Source organism: Marmota monax, unplaced genomic scaffold (genome assembly GCF_021218885.2).
Source record: "Marmota monax isolate L192 unplaced genomic scaffold, Marmota_monax_Labrador192_F-V1.1 WCK01_AAM20220418_F8-fsc00016, whole genome shotgun sequence".
In the NCBI taxonomy this organism is placed as follows: Eukaryota; Metazoa; Chordata; class Mammalia; order Rodentia; family Sciuridae; genus Marmota; species Marmota monax.
Window position 1 is genome coordinate 3,289,225 of NW_026695209.1, and position 13,176 is coordinate 3,302,400.

At 39.2% G+C, this 13,176-nt stretch overlaps 1 protein-coding gene across 6 annotated transcripts in view; it reads left to right on the plus strand.

Annotated features, from left to right (window-relative positions):
* The window catches only part of App (amyloid beta precursor protein), a 242,250-nt gene that overhangs the window by 144,241 nt on the left and 84,833 nt on the right, over positions 1-13,176 (plus strand). For 2 of the 6 annotated variants that reach the window (XM_046430448.2, XM_046430449.2), the window contains exons 7-8: positions 1,015-1,182; positions 3,368-3,424. The exons of 2 other annotated variants lie outside the window; for them this stretch is intronic. In XM_046430448.2, coding sequence (XP_046286404.1) covers positions 1,015-1,182; positions 3,368-3,424 — 225 coding nt within the window. The remainder of the gene's footprint in view (positions 1-1,014; positions 1,183-3,367; positions 3,425-13,176) is intronic. 2 more of the 6 variants (XM_046430450.2, XM_046430451.2) reach the window with 1 other exon arrangement.

A 13,176-nucleotide genomic window follows, 5' to 3' on the forward strand; every position in this document is an offset into this window, starting at 1 on the left:
GTAAAACCAAGAATAAACAAGATATGTGTGTGTGCTTAGGTATAAGCCAGCATGGCAGGAAGCAAACTCAGAGAGAAAAGTAGGACTCTTGTTTTATCTCCAGCAAAACTGGGATCCATGGGAGATATAGAGTTCTACTTGCGATCATGATTAACTTATAAATGAATTGAATGGATTTCTACACTTGGAGTCAATCAGGGATTATGAAACCAATCTTGGGGAGGGTGGCAAGGCAAGTGGACAGGTAAGATGTATTTTAATGTAAAACAATGCATGGTATGTATTAACAACTTAGCGCTGGTGGACTGTATTCTATGGTTTGGAACATTAGTCAAGATGAATGCACAAATAAAAATTGTCTTAGAGTTGATGTAATTGACTGTAAGTCACATTTACAGATATCACAGATGTTTTCAGGTATGATTGGCGATCAGGCTGGACAATATTCCAAAATATGTGTAATTAAATTTATACCCAAGTGAAGTTAGTCATTTATAGAGGAAACGAAGTCAGATTGTTTGTGAGAGCTTAAAATTTTGCATCCTGTTCAAAACATCAAAATTGTTTTAAAAGAGAAGTTTATTTTTTAAATTTTTATTTTTTAAATATTTGTTTTAGTTGTAGGTGGACACAATAATCTTTATTTTATTTTTATGTGGTGCTGAGGATCGAACCCAGTGCCTCACATATGCTAGGCAAGCGCTTTACCATTGAGCCACAACCCCAGCCCCAGAAATTTATTTTTTTATAATGGAGAATTTAATATACACCTAAAAGCAACTCAAAGATCTTTTCACTTCTGGCCTAAATCTTTCTGTTACGACTGAGCCCTAGACAACAACCCAGATGAGAGCTCCCTGCCATTTCAAATACCCCAGTTACTGTTGGGTAGAGGCAGCCTAGGACACCTGGTCCATGTCACACAGGGAGGATGAATGCATGAGTAAAGCGTGTGTAGGGGAACAGCGACATGCCTTTTCATGCTAAATGTGGTTCCACATCTCCTCTGATTAGAGGTGTGCTCTGAACAAGCCGAGACCGGGCCCTGCCGAGCAATGATCTCCCGCTGGTACTTTGATGTTACTGAAGGGAAGTGCGCCCCCTTCTTTTACGGCGGATGTGGCGGCAACAGGAACAACTTTGACTCTGAAGAGTACTGCCTGGCCGTGTGTGGCAGCGTCAGTAAGTGGACCCCTCCTCCAGCCCGGCCACCTTTCGCCTTTCTCGCCACTGACTCTGCTCTTTGTAACAGATTGATTTTCTTGGTTCTTTGGGAATGGGCCTGTTGCTACCACTAACACATTTCTGTCAGTTCTCTAATTGCCCAGTCTCTGCAGTATGTTCAATCATGAGCACATCTCTTGTCTATCTCTAATAATTATTAAGCATGGCCTTGGATGTGTTCTTGTTCTATCTGTAGTAGATTCGTCTTGCAATCTGGAGGGATTTTCAAGTGCTTCTCTTTAAAACGGAGCTGGAGTGGCCTTCTCTGCAAATGCATACTCACCTGTATGTCTCTGTCCGTGTGTCCGTGTTTATGCATGTGCACTGCGTGTGCAAACATAGTCTGCCCCTGGAAGTGGCTGACGAAAGCTTCATTTGCCTCGACAAGATGTACTGATGTGATGACCGCCTTTGAATTGTTTCACAGCATGTTTGCCTGGTGTGGTGGCCAAGGAGTGTGATTGAATGGAGCTTGTGCACTTCAGATGACCAAGGGCAGAAGTGGCCCTGGTAACCTGGGCTCAGCATGCAGGCATTTGCAATGTCCAGTATTCATTCCTTTTCTTGGAAACAGAAGAAAACTCTTAACATTAGAAACTTTCAAAGACATAAAGCTCAGAATATAATTTTCAAAAACTCTGGGGAATAAATATATGAGATCATGATGACTTAAGTGCAAGGTGGACTCCCCAACGGGAGGGAGGGGTTATTTTTGTTCATTGACAGGAAGAAGTTAAAAATCATGTTGAAATTCAATAATTGTGTTTGTTTTGGGGGAGACTCCTGAAAATTTATTCCCCTGTTTTGTAAGGGTGGCAACCACCATTTCCTGCCTGGAATTCCTGGGGATTATAGAAATTATTTTCCAGCCAGATCATAGGATTAAGCAAAACAACCAAAGGGCATGCACCATGAAGACCTTCCCTTGTGAAGGAGCCCAGTATTTTACCTGAGATCTTAGGGAAAGTTCCTGTTGATCTTCTGGCCTATGATGTGGTTCTTCTTCAACCCTTTGTAAGAACAGGTGGAGGAACTAGTAACCCAAACCCCCTTTTCTCCTCTCTGATTGGATGATTGCAGCTTCTAGCTCAAAAGACTCTCTTCTCCAGTTTCAAACAAAGGAGTTAATTAGGTCAGGTAATTTGGAGCACAATGGGAGATTCTGTTGCCTGGAGCCTTTGAAACAAAGGGCTTTTGTTACAGTGATTCTTATGCTTTAGCTGCTGGGTGAGATTTCCTGGCAAGTTTCCAACTTTTTCTTCCTTTCCCTAAGGAAATTTATTTTCTGGACTCCTATATTAACCAGTCTGGAAAATAAATCTAAATATATAAATATAAAATGTATATATGTAAATGAAGAAGTTTGTTTTAATTATTAGCAGTGATGAATTTGCATTAAGAATTTGAATTAACCTTCCCTGTTGGCCCTCCCCATACCCTTTCACTGTAGGCTGGAATGGAGGCAGTTGACACCACAAGTTGGTGGGAGATGCCCTGGAAAGCACACACTTTCCTGAGAGATTTGCAAAGTGTAGACTTTCCCAAAGGTGATATATTGAGCAGGGCAAACAGTACTTAGAGGGAGTGGGCTACAGAAAAAGTATCAAGAAAGAAATGGCAGAACTGGGGATGGAGCTCAATAGAGCAGCACTTACCTAGAATGCACCACCCTCTGGGTTCTATCTCTATCTCTGTAAAAAAAAAAAAAAAAAGCAAGGGGCTAAAGGTCAGTTAGATGGACAGACAGGTACAGAGGGAGAATAGCCCTTATCAAAAGCTGCCCAATGAATGGAGATGCTATGAGAAACAAATAGTAGGGAATTAGTGATACTTGGCACTAAGGAAAGTAGAATAGAAGCAAGAAGTCCTCTCATAGATACTTGGATGTCTAGAAGTCCACTCATAGATACTTGGATGTCCTATCAGAGACAAAATGTCCAGCATCCTCAGATGTTCATCTCTGGTGAAATAGATCATACATTTATTTATATGTTTACTTAGATTCCTTGTTTAGTTTTTTGCTTTTAATTTAATGTTATTTTTGTTTGTTTTGCTTTGGGCCAGTGGAATCGTGTGAGTGAGTTTTAGCCATCCTTCCCATGTTTCTGTTTTTGTTTTTAGTTATGTTCTCTTTTTTCCATAGTGTCCCAAAGTTTATTCAAGACTACTCGGGAACCTCTCCCCCAAGATCCTGTTAAAAGTATGTTGTTGTTCACTTGTGGGGAGGGGTGAGGGAGGAGAGCATTGCATGGCTGGATCATACCTGCAGCACCACCACCTTCTTTGCATGGGTTTGTGTTTCTTGAACACTGTCTTTTAATAAAGTGTGTGTTCCCATTGCCTTGCTTGTGATTTCAAAACCACTTGTTTTGGCAGACAACTTCAGATGTCAGGCTGAGAGCCTGGACCAAAGCTAATTCTATTTGATCAATTTCCTTTCTGTTTAGTGCTGTTCAGTTAAATATCATATATGCAACATTATTATCGTGTTCAACTTGGCATCACTTTTATTTCCTAAAAGCTGCCATGATGCTATGATTTAATAAGAGATCACATCCATTAATAACTTGTTTTCTCCAAAAATGTCTAATATTTATTAATCATAACACACAGACTAATTTGTGCACCTACGTTCCAATGATATATGTGATAAGACAACCTAGGAGGTGAAAGGTCACACAGATTTCAGGACCATTGCTTCCTCTTGTTCCAGAATGCACAGTGGTGGGTCAGAGGTGCTTCACTTATGATTTTAAGAGGTAGAAAAAGAGTTTCCTATGAAGGAATGTTGTTGTAGCCAACCACTGGGCATCTTACAGTATCTTGTATTTTCTGATTATTTTAGTTGTCATGTCAGTCTAACTTGGTTTAAAAATGTGACGTCAAATACACCAGTACTTATTTTCAAATTTGGATTATATCCAGCAATAGATTTAGCCAGCTCAAGGTCAGGCATGATATATACTGTTGACCCTTGATTTGCCACGAGACATGATTTCAGTTGTGACTTAGATATTTTTTAATTAAAATTATCTTTATTAACATTATCCTGGAAAAACAAAATCCTAGCCTCAAAACTGATGGAACCAATTATTTCTTTAAAAAGAGAAATTATAGATAGAGAATTATACACTTTGCAAAAGATTTTATCCTAAACTATAAAAGTTTCTAGTGGCTTCCATAAGGTATTCATATTGGCTCAGATAGTATATAACTTTTGAAGGATATAGTTTTTCCTACATGGTAAACCTATTTCTATACTGTTGTGGAAATAAAAACATTTTTTTTCCTGTAAGAACACTAAAAATCTGGCAAGTAGGTAGACATAGAAGGACTAGAAAGAAATCTCCCAATATTACACTGTATTATTGATAATATTTTGATTTGCATGGCATGTTGCAGTGTGCCAAGTTTTTTCACAGATTATTTGTGTTTCTCTGGGCCACTTCATGGACATTTTCTTCATTTCCTTTGTACATATGAGAAAATGAGACTTAAAATGCTTAGTGACTTATGTAGAGCCATCAAACATGGGAGGACAAGGTTTGAAACCAAAACAACGTTTTGGCTGTGCTCCATACCAAATGGCTAAGCATTTGGTTCTGACATTGTTTTCTAGGTTAGACAATTACATCTGAGGTTCAGAAAGGACATTTTAAGAATGCAGAAAATAACAAAAAGAGGATGAAGAATATTAACATTTTATCCTAAATGCCATGATTATAGATAGCATGCACCAGTAAATTATAAGCATTTCCCACTCTTTTTAAAAATAAAGGTGATTTTACCCTTAAGTTTCATTTTATATCGTTTTAGCATATAAAAGAATGGTAATTTTCATTTTAATGAACTGATAGAAATGAACATCATCATTTGATTCATTTATTTTCATGAAGTATACGTAATGACTCCATTTTCGTCCACTCTTCCAGATATTGAAAGTCTCTTTTGTAGTTTTCTCTTCCCCAGTTATTTTCTCCATCTACTTGCACTGTCTGTAGGATCCTGACACCTTCCATTCTAGGAGGATGAAGTGAGCCTCTTCAATCACAGCAAGTGAAGGGTTCTGCAGTGCTAGTGCAAACAGACAGGAGAAACCATATAATTTATAGTTATTTATAGGCTGTGCAGCTAGGCAGTCTTATTTATAGCAAAGCTGCACATTTGAATTGAAAAAGCCACGGTCATGTAGAGGTCAAATGTAGATAGCAGACTTGATTCAGAGAAAGTGAACTGAACTGGACGGTGACCACGCTGGTTCTGTTGGGCAACTTGGGCTTAGACTTTGCCCCTTCACCAGCGTGGGCTAATTGGACGACATCTCTGCAAGAGGTGATTGGTTTTACAGGTTGCTCAGTCTTGAGCTGCTTCTAGTCAAAAACTAAATGTGAAAACGAGGCAGGAAAAGCTCTTCAGTTGAACCGGTGTGAGATTATACTTAATGGAAAAAGTGTATGATGGGTCTACATTATAAATGTAATAATTTTCCTGTCAAGACTTCTTATTACTGTAATCTGGCATTTGTAGATTTTAATTTTTTTGTCAAAAAAAAAAAAAACGATTTTGAAAAGTATTGCAATTTTAGGAACACAGATTTGCTTTGGGTTTTTTGTTGTTCTCATAAGTAAGTGTTGAAATCACAAATATAAAAGAGATAGAGACACGAGACTGAGAGCTATTATTTTACTTATAAGCATATGGACTTAAATCCTTTAAAGAAATCCTGTCCATTTGGGATAAAGAATCTTGTGAGATTTAGTTTTCCAATATTAATTTGATATCTGCCTCTTTGAGTCGAGGATAGTAGAAAGTTCTGTATTCAGTCTGTATGATGCAGTTTATAAAGAGAATTATTATGTATTTTTTACTATGTTTAAATTTTAAGTTATGATCATCTCTTCTAGTATTGGCCCCTTCAGATTGCTTCTCAAAAGGCAAACAGATCAATCCTTAATAGCATTGAATCTCACAAAGATTATTATGTCATTTTTTAGTCAGTTGATTGCCCTGTGGGGATCTGGCCAAAAGGTGACCTATCTCTGGCTCCTTCATTTTTGCTGACATGTGATGCAGATAATATCCAGACCGGAATTTCCAAGCCTCAGCATGATTGACACTTTGGTCTGGATAATTCATTGCTGTGAGTGTCCTGTGCATGTAGGATATTTAACAGCACCCCTGGTCCCAGTCCCCATATGCCATTATCAAGCTGCAATAACTAAAAATGTCTCCAGACATTGCTAAATATGCCTGAGGCAGGTAGGTGACAAAATCTCCCTTGGTGGAGAACTACTGTTCTAGGCTATTATTTTTTTTTCCATCTCTGACCCAGAAATATAAGTAGGCTATAAGCAGGTATGTGTACTACCAAAGGGAGGCTGTTGGATTGTAAAGATGTCAGTGGCCTCCAATTCTCCACAGATATCTATGAAATTAAATTTGTTAGGCCATTATCCTAGCTCTCAATACTGGTGAGAAAAGGGAGGTATGGCTATTGCTATTCTGACTAAGATGTGAGGTCTCATTGTTTTTCTATCTTAATGTGAGCAGAGCATGAACAGAAACCCTAGGCTAGAAGTACACTATTCACCATTTTCTCTCTAAGCCTATGCTAGAAAACATGCATCTGTGGAGATGCCCTGTATGCTTGCTGCACTGCTTACTTGTGCCTTGGGATCGTGTTTATGACCTTAGGCTCATGTTTATGGCAGAGGTGGAGTTCTTTCCCCATACAGGATTGAGGAAGGGGAAAGGTGAATTTGTCATCACCTCAAAGCAATCCAGATACCATAGAATAGTCTAGTGCACTTCCAGAGGATATAAAAAGAATTGGAGTCTATCAGATCAGGCCAAACTCCCACCCCTAGGTTCTTAGCCTGTTGCTGCAGAAGCCCAGGATCTGTAAACTGTAGGTCACTCCCTGTGTAGCCTTTGCAAGGAAGGGACAGCTTTAACCCCAGTATCACCAGTCACTGCAGCCTATCTTAACTGTGTCCTACTTTAATGCCTTGGCCATGTGGTCTTTGGCCAGAATTGAACTCTTGTTCTTAATCATGATCCGTTTCCTTTGAATTGTGAAATAACCCATTCTGTAATACTAATGGAACTGTGAGGTTTTTTTTTTTTTTAAACCATCAAACAGTATTAAAAATAATTACTAAAAGATGTGGTAATATATTAAATTACATGCCACACCAGTGCCAACGAAATCTACCAGATTGACCAGTATGGAGAGCCAAATCTTTGATATCCAGAAGTGCTTAGATTAAAAAATAAAAAGCTTCCTTCAAGGCTATAATAGTAAGCAGCTCCAAGATGGAAGAGGATTGAATTGCTTACCAAACCAGCTGTTTTTTGTTTTTTTTTAAGAACACTTTACTTTGAATAGTAAAAGGAAATAAGGAAACTCATTATATATGTGCTTTCCCTTCATTCACTCTCTAAAGGTGAGTGGATAGTTTTCATTAGAGAGATTGGCAAACCTTTGCTATTAAAAGGCCTGCTAGTAAATATTTTAAACTTTACAGGTCAGGCAGTCTCTGCTGCAGCTACTTGACTCCGTAGTTGCAGCATGAAAACAGCCACAGAAAATAAATAAATGAACTGACGTGACTGGGTTGTTCCCATAAAGCATAATTTTTGAAACAGCAGCCAGCAGGCCAACCCCCCATTTAATACAGCGGTTGCTTTTGAACTCAGGATGTGCCAGTGCTAAGCCAGGCATTTTGAGAGAGAACAGCAAAGTAATCCAAACATTCTGCTGTCTACAACTTGATAGTTTTATTGCTGAGATGAGACTCCGGTATGCAATGCAATTAAATAACAATGCAAAGCAAAATATATACCTGTAGGGACAGATGCTTGTAGAGGCTGGAATAAAATGAAATTGCTTTTATCCTTAAGACTGCTGTAGAGGTGAAATTTCCTTCTGGTTTGACTGCTACAGTTTCTGTGAAAGTGGATGATATGGAAGATTTGGACTTTGTGAACTCATCCATTGAGTGTTGAACAGATACGATACGACAGTCGTTTCTTTATGAGGATCACTAAAGCTTCCAACACACTGACAAGAAACAATAACTTATGGTTATGACACTCTAGAAGCCATTTGTCATTGCTGTTACTTCACACATGTTTTTAGAGTCAGACTTGAGATGACTTTTAAATGTTGTTGGCTTGTACTAAATAAAGAATGTAGATAATAATAAAGCCACATTCATTTCACATATTTGACAAAATTCCCACCTCAGTACGTGTCCACAGACATTAAAAAAAAGAAAGGAAGAAATGTAGCTTAACTAGAATAGAGTAAACACAGCAGAGATTACATTTTTATGACCTTATGTCCACATGATGTATTGATAGTGTTCCCTGCCAACTCTGACTGTACTGGCTATAAAGAAAATGTGATACCAGGACTTATCAGGAGAATGTCTTTGTCCTTTTTATTTATTTATTTATTAGAAAATCTGGTGTCATATAAAAGGATAACAAACTTTGTTTTCACATTATAAATGGCTCCTCAGATTTGGTAAGGATAATAAATGGTTGAGTTTAGAATTCATTAGGAGTTTTAGCTATCTCGAAATTAGAGAAATGAAGAAACTTTAAAATTTTCCTTCATTTAAGTGGGGTAGCAGTCCAAAAGGCCTGCCAGATTGAGTTGAAATTTTCACCTAAAGTCTGTCTTATAGATTTATATTTTACACATATATAAATTATCCACATTGCCTCTTCTCATAAATTATAGCCCTTTCAAGTGACAGCACTGCTCATTCTGTATCAAATAGCGTTTTCAATGATAAGGCAATGACTTATGTAGGATTTAATTTACTTTCATCTCTAGCTGCCAGTGGCATAGAGATAAGTGACCATCTGCTGACAAGAAGAGATGGACCAAATTTTCTTCTTATAATCTAATATTAGAATATCAACTCGATGTCATTTGTGGGGCTCTGTTTACATCTGCCTTGCTTGTATCCTGTTCTAGGTGATCCTCTCATCGCTGTTTGAAAGTAGGATTATTTCTTCTTTAGCACCCCGAGTCCATCATAATTGACAAAACAAATGAATACAAAATTATAGGAACAACTTTCTGGTGTCTTTAATTTTGACCTCACATTTGTGCCATCTTTGCTATGAATATGAAATTGAGGACAGTTGGCCCTTGGTACTCATTTTTCCACATCCACAGATTGAGCCAACTGCTCATCAAAAATCTTTAAAAAACTGCATCTGTACTTAATGTGTACAGGCTTCCTTGTCATTCACTAAACAATATAGTCTAGCAACTATTTACAAAGCATTTACTTTGTATTAGGTATCATAAGAAATCAGAAAATAACAAAATATATGCTAAGATGTGCCTGCGTGCAAATACTATTACATTTTATATAGGAGATTGGACCTCCTTATATGAGAATTTGGGGACCTGCAGGGAGATCCTGGAACCGATTCCCTGAGCATACCAAGGGACAACTGTCCTATGGAGCGATCACCAAATCAGGACTAAAATGAGGGAAATTGGTGCTTGAGCAGTTAAATTTGATGGTTTGTCTCATATGGAGTCCTCCAGATGGTCAGAGAGAGTAGAGTGATGTCAGCCGCATCCAGAAAATGTTAGCAGGTTTCACCTTGCTTTGAAGCACATTCCCGTCAAATGATGGTGTTCTCAGGGGAAATGCAATTGGAAATGTTTCATCAGCATCTTGCCCTCGATGATGGGTGGTGCATTTTGTGACAGGAACATTGAGCATAGCACCAGAGCTCATTTGTGGACTGAGAGCAAATCTGCTCCCACTGCCACCAAGAAAACACATGTCTGGCAGGTATTGAGGGGAGATTACATGGTGCAGTGGAAGAGTCGCAATAGGCACTGGTATATTGTTACTAAAACTGAAATGAGCGCCCTTGTACACGTGAAGGCAGTCCCCCCAACCCCAGGGATTCAGCTACCCAGGGTTCAGGTAACAGCATCTTGTTGTGAGGAGGAAGCAAATCTGTGAATCCTCTCAGGTGTGGGGTGCTATGGGGAACTTCCTGTGAGAACCACCCTAGCCCAAGCATCCTTATCTTTTTCTCTACAGAGCCATCCTTCTAATAGACCTCACAACACATCACACATTCCGCCCCTTAGACACCCACACTGGCTCCCCAGCGGCCTTGCTGGTTCCACAACTTTCTGTGATCTGTCCCATCCCCTGTCTCCCTCTTCCACCTCTTCTTCCTGGCTTCCTCAGCTCGGCCACATAGGCCTCCTTCCCTGCTCCTGGAATTTGCCAGACATTCTCCTCTCTTAGAGCCTTTGTGTCAGTTTCTGCATCTGCCTGCCATGTTCTTCAGGCAGCTAGCTGGGAAGTGCCCAGATGTCACCTTCATAAGTAAGACTGCTCCTGCAGTACGTCCTGCTGCAGCCTCCCTCTCCCCACTGACCCCCTCAACCTCCTTAGCCCTGTTTTCCTCCATAACACAAACCTCCTGTTTTCCTCTATAACACAAACCATACTTCATAATGAAACCATAATCATAACCATTATCATTTCTTGTTTGTCTTGTGAGTGTGTGAGTATGTGTGTGCATGCACATGCATGTGTGGTGATTGCTTTAGGATATTAGGCCACAGGTAAGGGTGTGTGTTTTGCTCATTGGTGTCTCCATGTGCCTTGTGCATAGTAGGAGCTGTCATATTGGTAAGATGGAGGAATAAAGGAATGAACAAACACTCTCAAGGCAGCATAGTCTGTCTGCAGCAGACCTGCCATCTCAGCCTCTCGGATACCTCTGTCTTCCCAGGGTACGAAGGACAGGCAAGCAACTTCTGTAGAAGGCATAGGTCATCCAGGATGCCGCTGAGGATTGGGAAGTAGAATATGCCCCTGGAGGCAGTAATGTGCTATTAATTGGAAGTGCTTCTGTTGTCCTTTTTAAATAGGAAGGCCATTTAAAAAGTTGAAAGCATGTGCATATGATATTGATGGTACTGCTAGTGATTAGGCTCCTATAGGTCAGAACCTGGAGCTAAAGATGTTTAACTCTGAGTTTAAGTCTGGTTTTCTGTGGGAAGGTGAGCACACCCCACCAGCTTGCTTACAGAAAGCATGAGTGAGCATGTTTTGAGTAGGGGCCCCAGGCTAAGAAGTCATCTGTATTCCAGCTCTGTGGGGTCTTTTGCTTAACCTCATTTTATAATCTAACCATTATTAGAAGTCACTAATTTGCCATATGGCATTCAGGGCAGAACAGTTTTGATAGGAAGCAGACGTACAGATATCATAACCAACCATAGTTTTTACCAAGTTGCTCCTTAACAAAATAAAACAGCAACAACAAAAACAAAATCTTTTTGAGTACCCTGGATATGTGAATGAATGAGCTCTACTGCTCTAAAAAATTGAATTTTTAACACTTTTATGATTTACCTAATTCTAAACTCAGATTTTATGTTTGGAGTTGTGCGCATGTTAAATGATAGTGTTCCCCTGTATGCAATAAAATTGGGCAAATTTCTTTTACTGTCTTCATACTAAACAAGAACACATGTAACCAACCTAGCACAGTAGATGCTAATAAACAGAGGCTATTATTATTTGGCCAGCTTGGAAAAAGGATGCCATACGACAGCTTCTGAAGAACCTCAGAGTTTTCTGAAGGCTAAAGTGCATTGTGGTGGTTTGGGGGGAAAAAAAAAAAAAAAAACCTTTCCAAGCCAGTTTATTTCTACTTTTGAAGTGGGTATAGTGGCCTGCTTTGAGTAACCTGCAATATGCACCTTCCTGTTCCCTTCTTGCCCTGGGACAGGCCCTAACATTCCTTGAGCCACTCATTCCCTTCCCAGAGGGAAACACCTTTTAGAAACAGGTTTTCTCCTACTGCCTGCTGCCTGTGTTACCAAGTCTCTGGCCTGCCATGGGCCTTGTCACAACATGGAACAGGTTCTGAAAACACAGTGCCTTCAGGGTGTAGACAGAGAGGAAAAGTAGCTGAGCCCTCTAGACGTAGTCTTAAAAATGCTCTTCCCTGGGCTGGGGTTGTGGCTCAGTGGTAGAGTGCATGCCTAGCATGTGTGAGGCACTGGGTTTGATTCTCAACACTACATATAAATAAATGAATAAAATAAAGGTTCGTCAACATCTAAAAATATATATATTTTTAAAAAAAAATGTTCTTCCCTTCCTCCTCACCAGCTACACAGCAATAATAATAAAATACTGGATTTATTTACAAAATATTAATATATTATCATTCTTCTTTCCATAACTAGACTGTGATCTGATTTCCCAGTTAGTGTGTACATAGGATAATTTCACTCATTCTTGTTCATTGAGATGGAAAGTTACTATAAATGGCTACAAAGTTTGAATTAAATATTTAAAAAGAAACAACTTCTCTTAAATGTCTCAACTAAAGTTGCAACTGGGACCCCTAACCAAGATTAACTTGAAGAGAAATTCTTCAAGTTTTCCATGGGAACAGGACTCGTGTGTGAGTGTGTGTGTGTGTGTGTGTACATGAACATGTGTGCATATATATGAAGAGATGTGTTGTAAGGAATTGTCTCAGATGGCAATTGTGGAGGTTGATAAGTCCCATGTTCTATCATCTGCAAGGAGGAGACCTGGGAAAGCCTGTGGTATAATTCAGTCTGAATTCAAAGGCTTGAGAACCAGGGGATCCCTATCCAAGGGCAGAAGAAGGTCAAGGTCCCTGCTCAATCACACAGGCAGAAAGGAAGCAAAAATGACAACTACTTGAATCTGGAGATCCAAGTGCTGATCTCATCCCAGAAACAGAATGTGTGAAAGAGAATGTTTTATCTGGACACCCTCAGGAAAAAAAGTTGGCACATAAAATTAAGTATCATGGAAATATTTCTTGACTGGAATAAATTGGTAATACAGTATTGTATTTATTTTCATGTGCCTTAAAAAAAAGTTTGATATTTGAAATCATCTT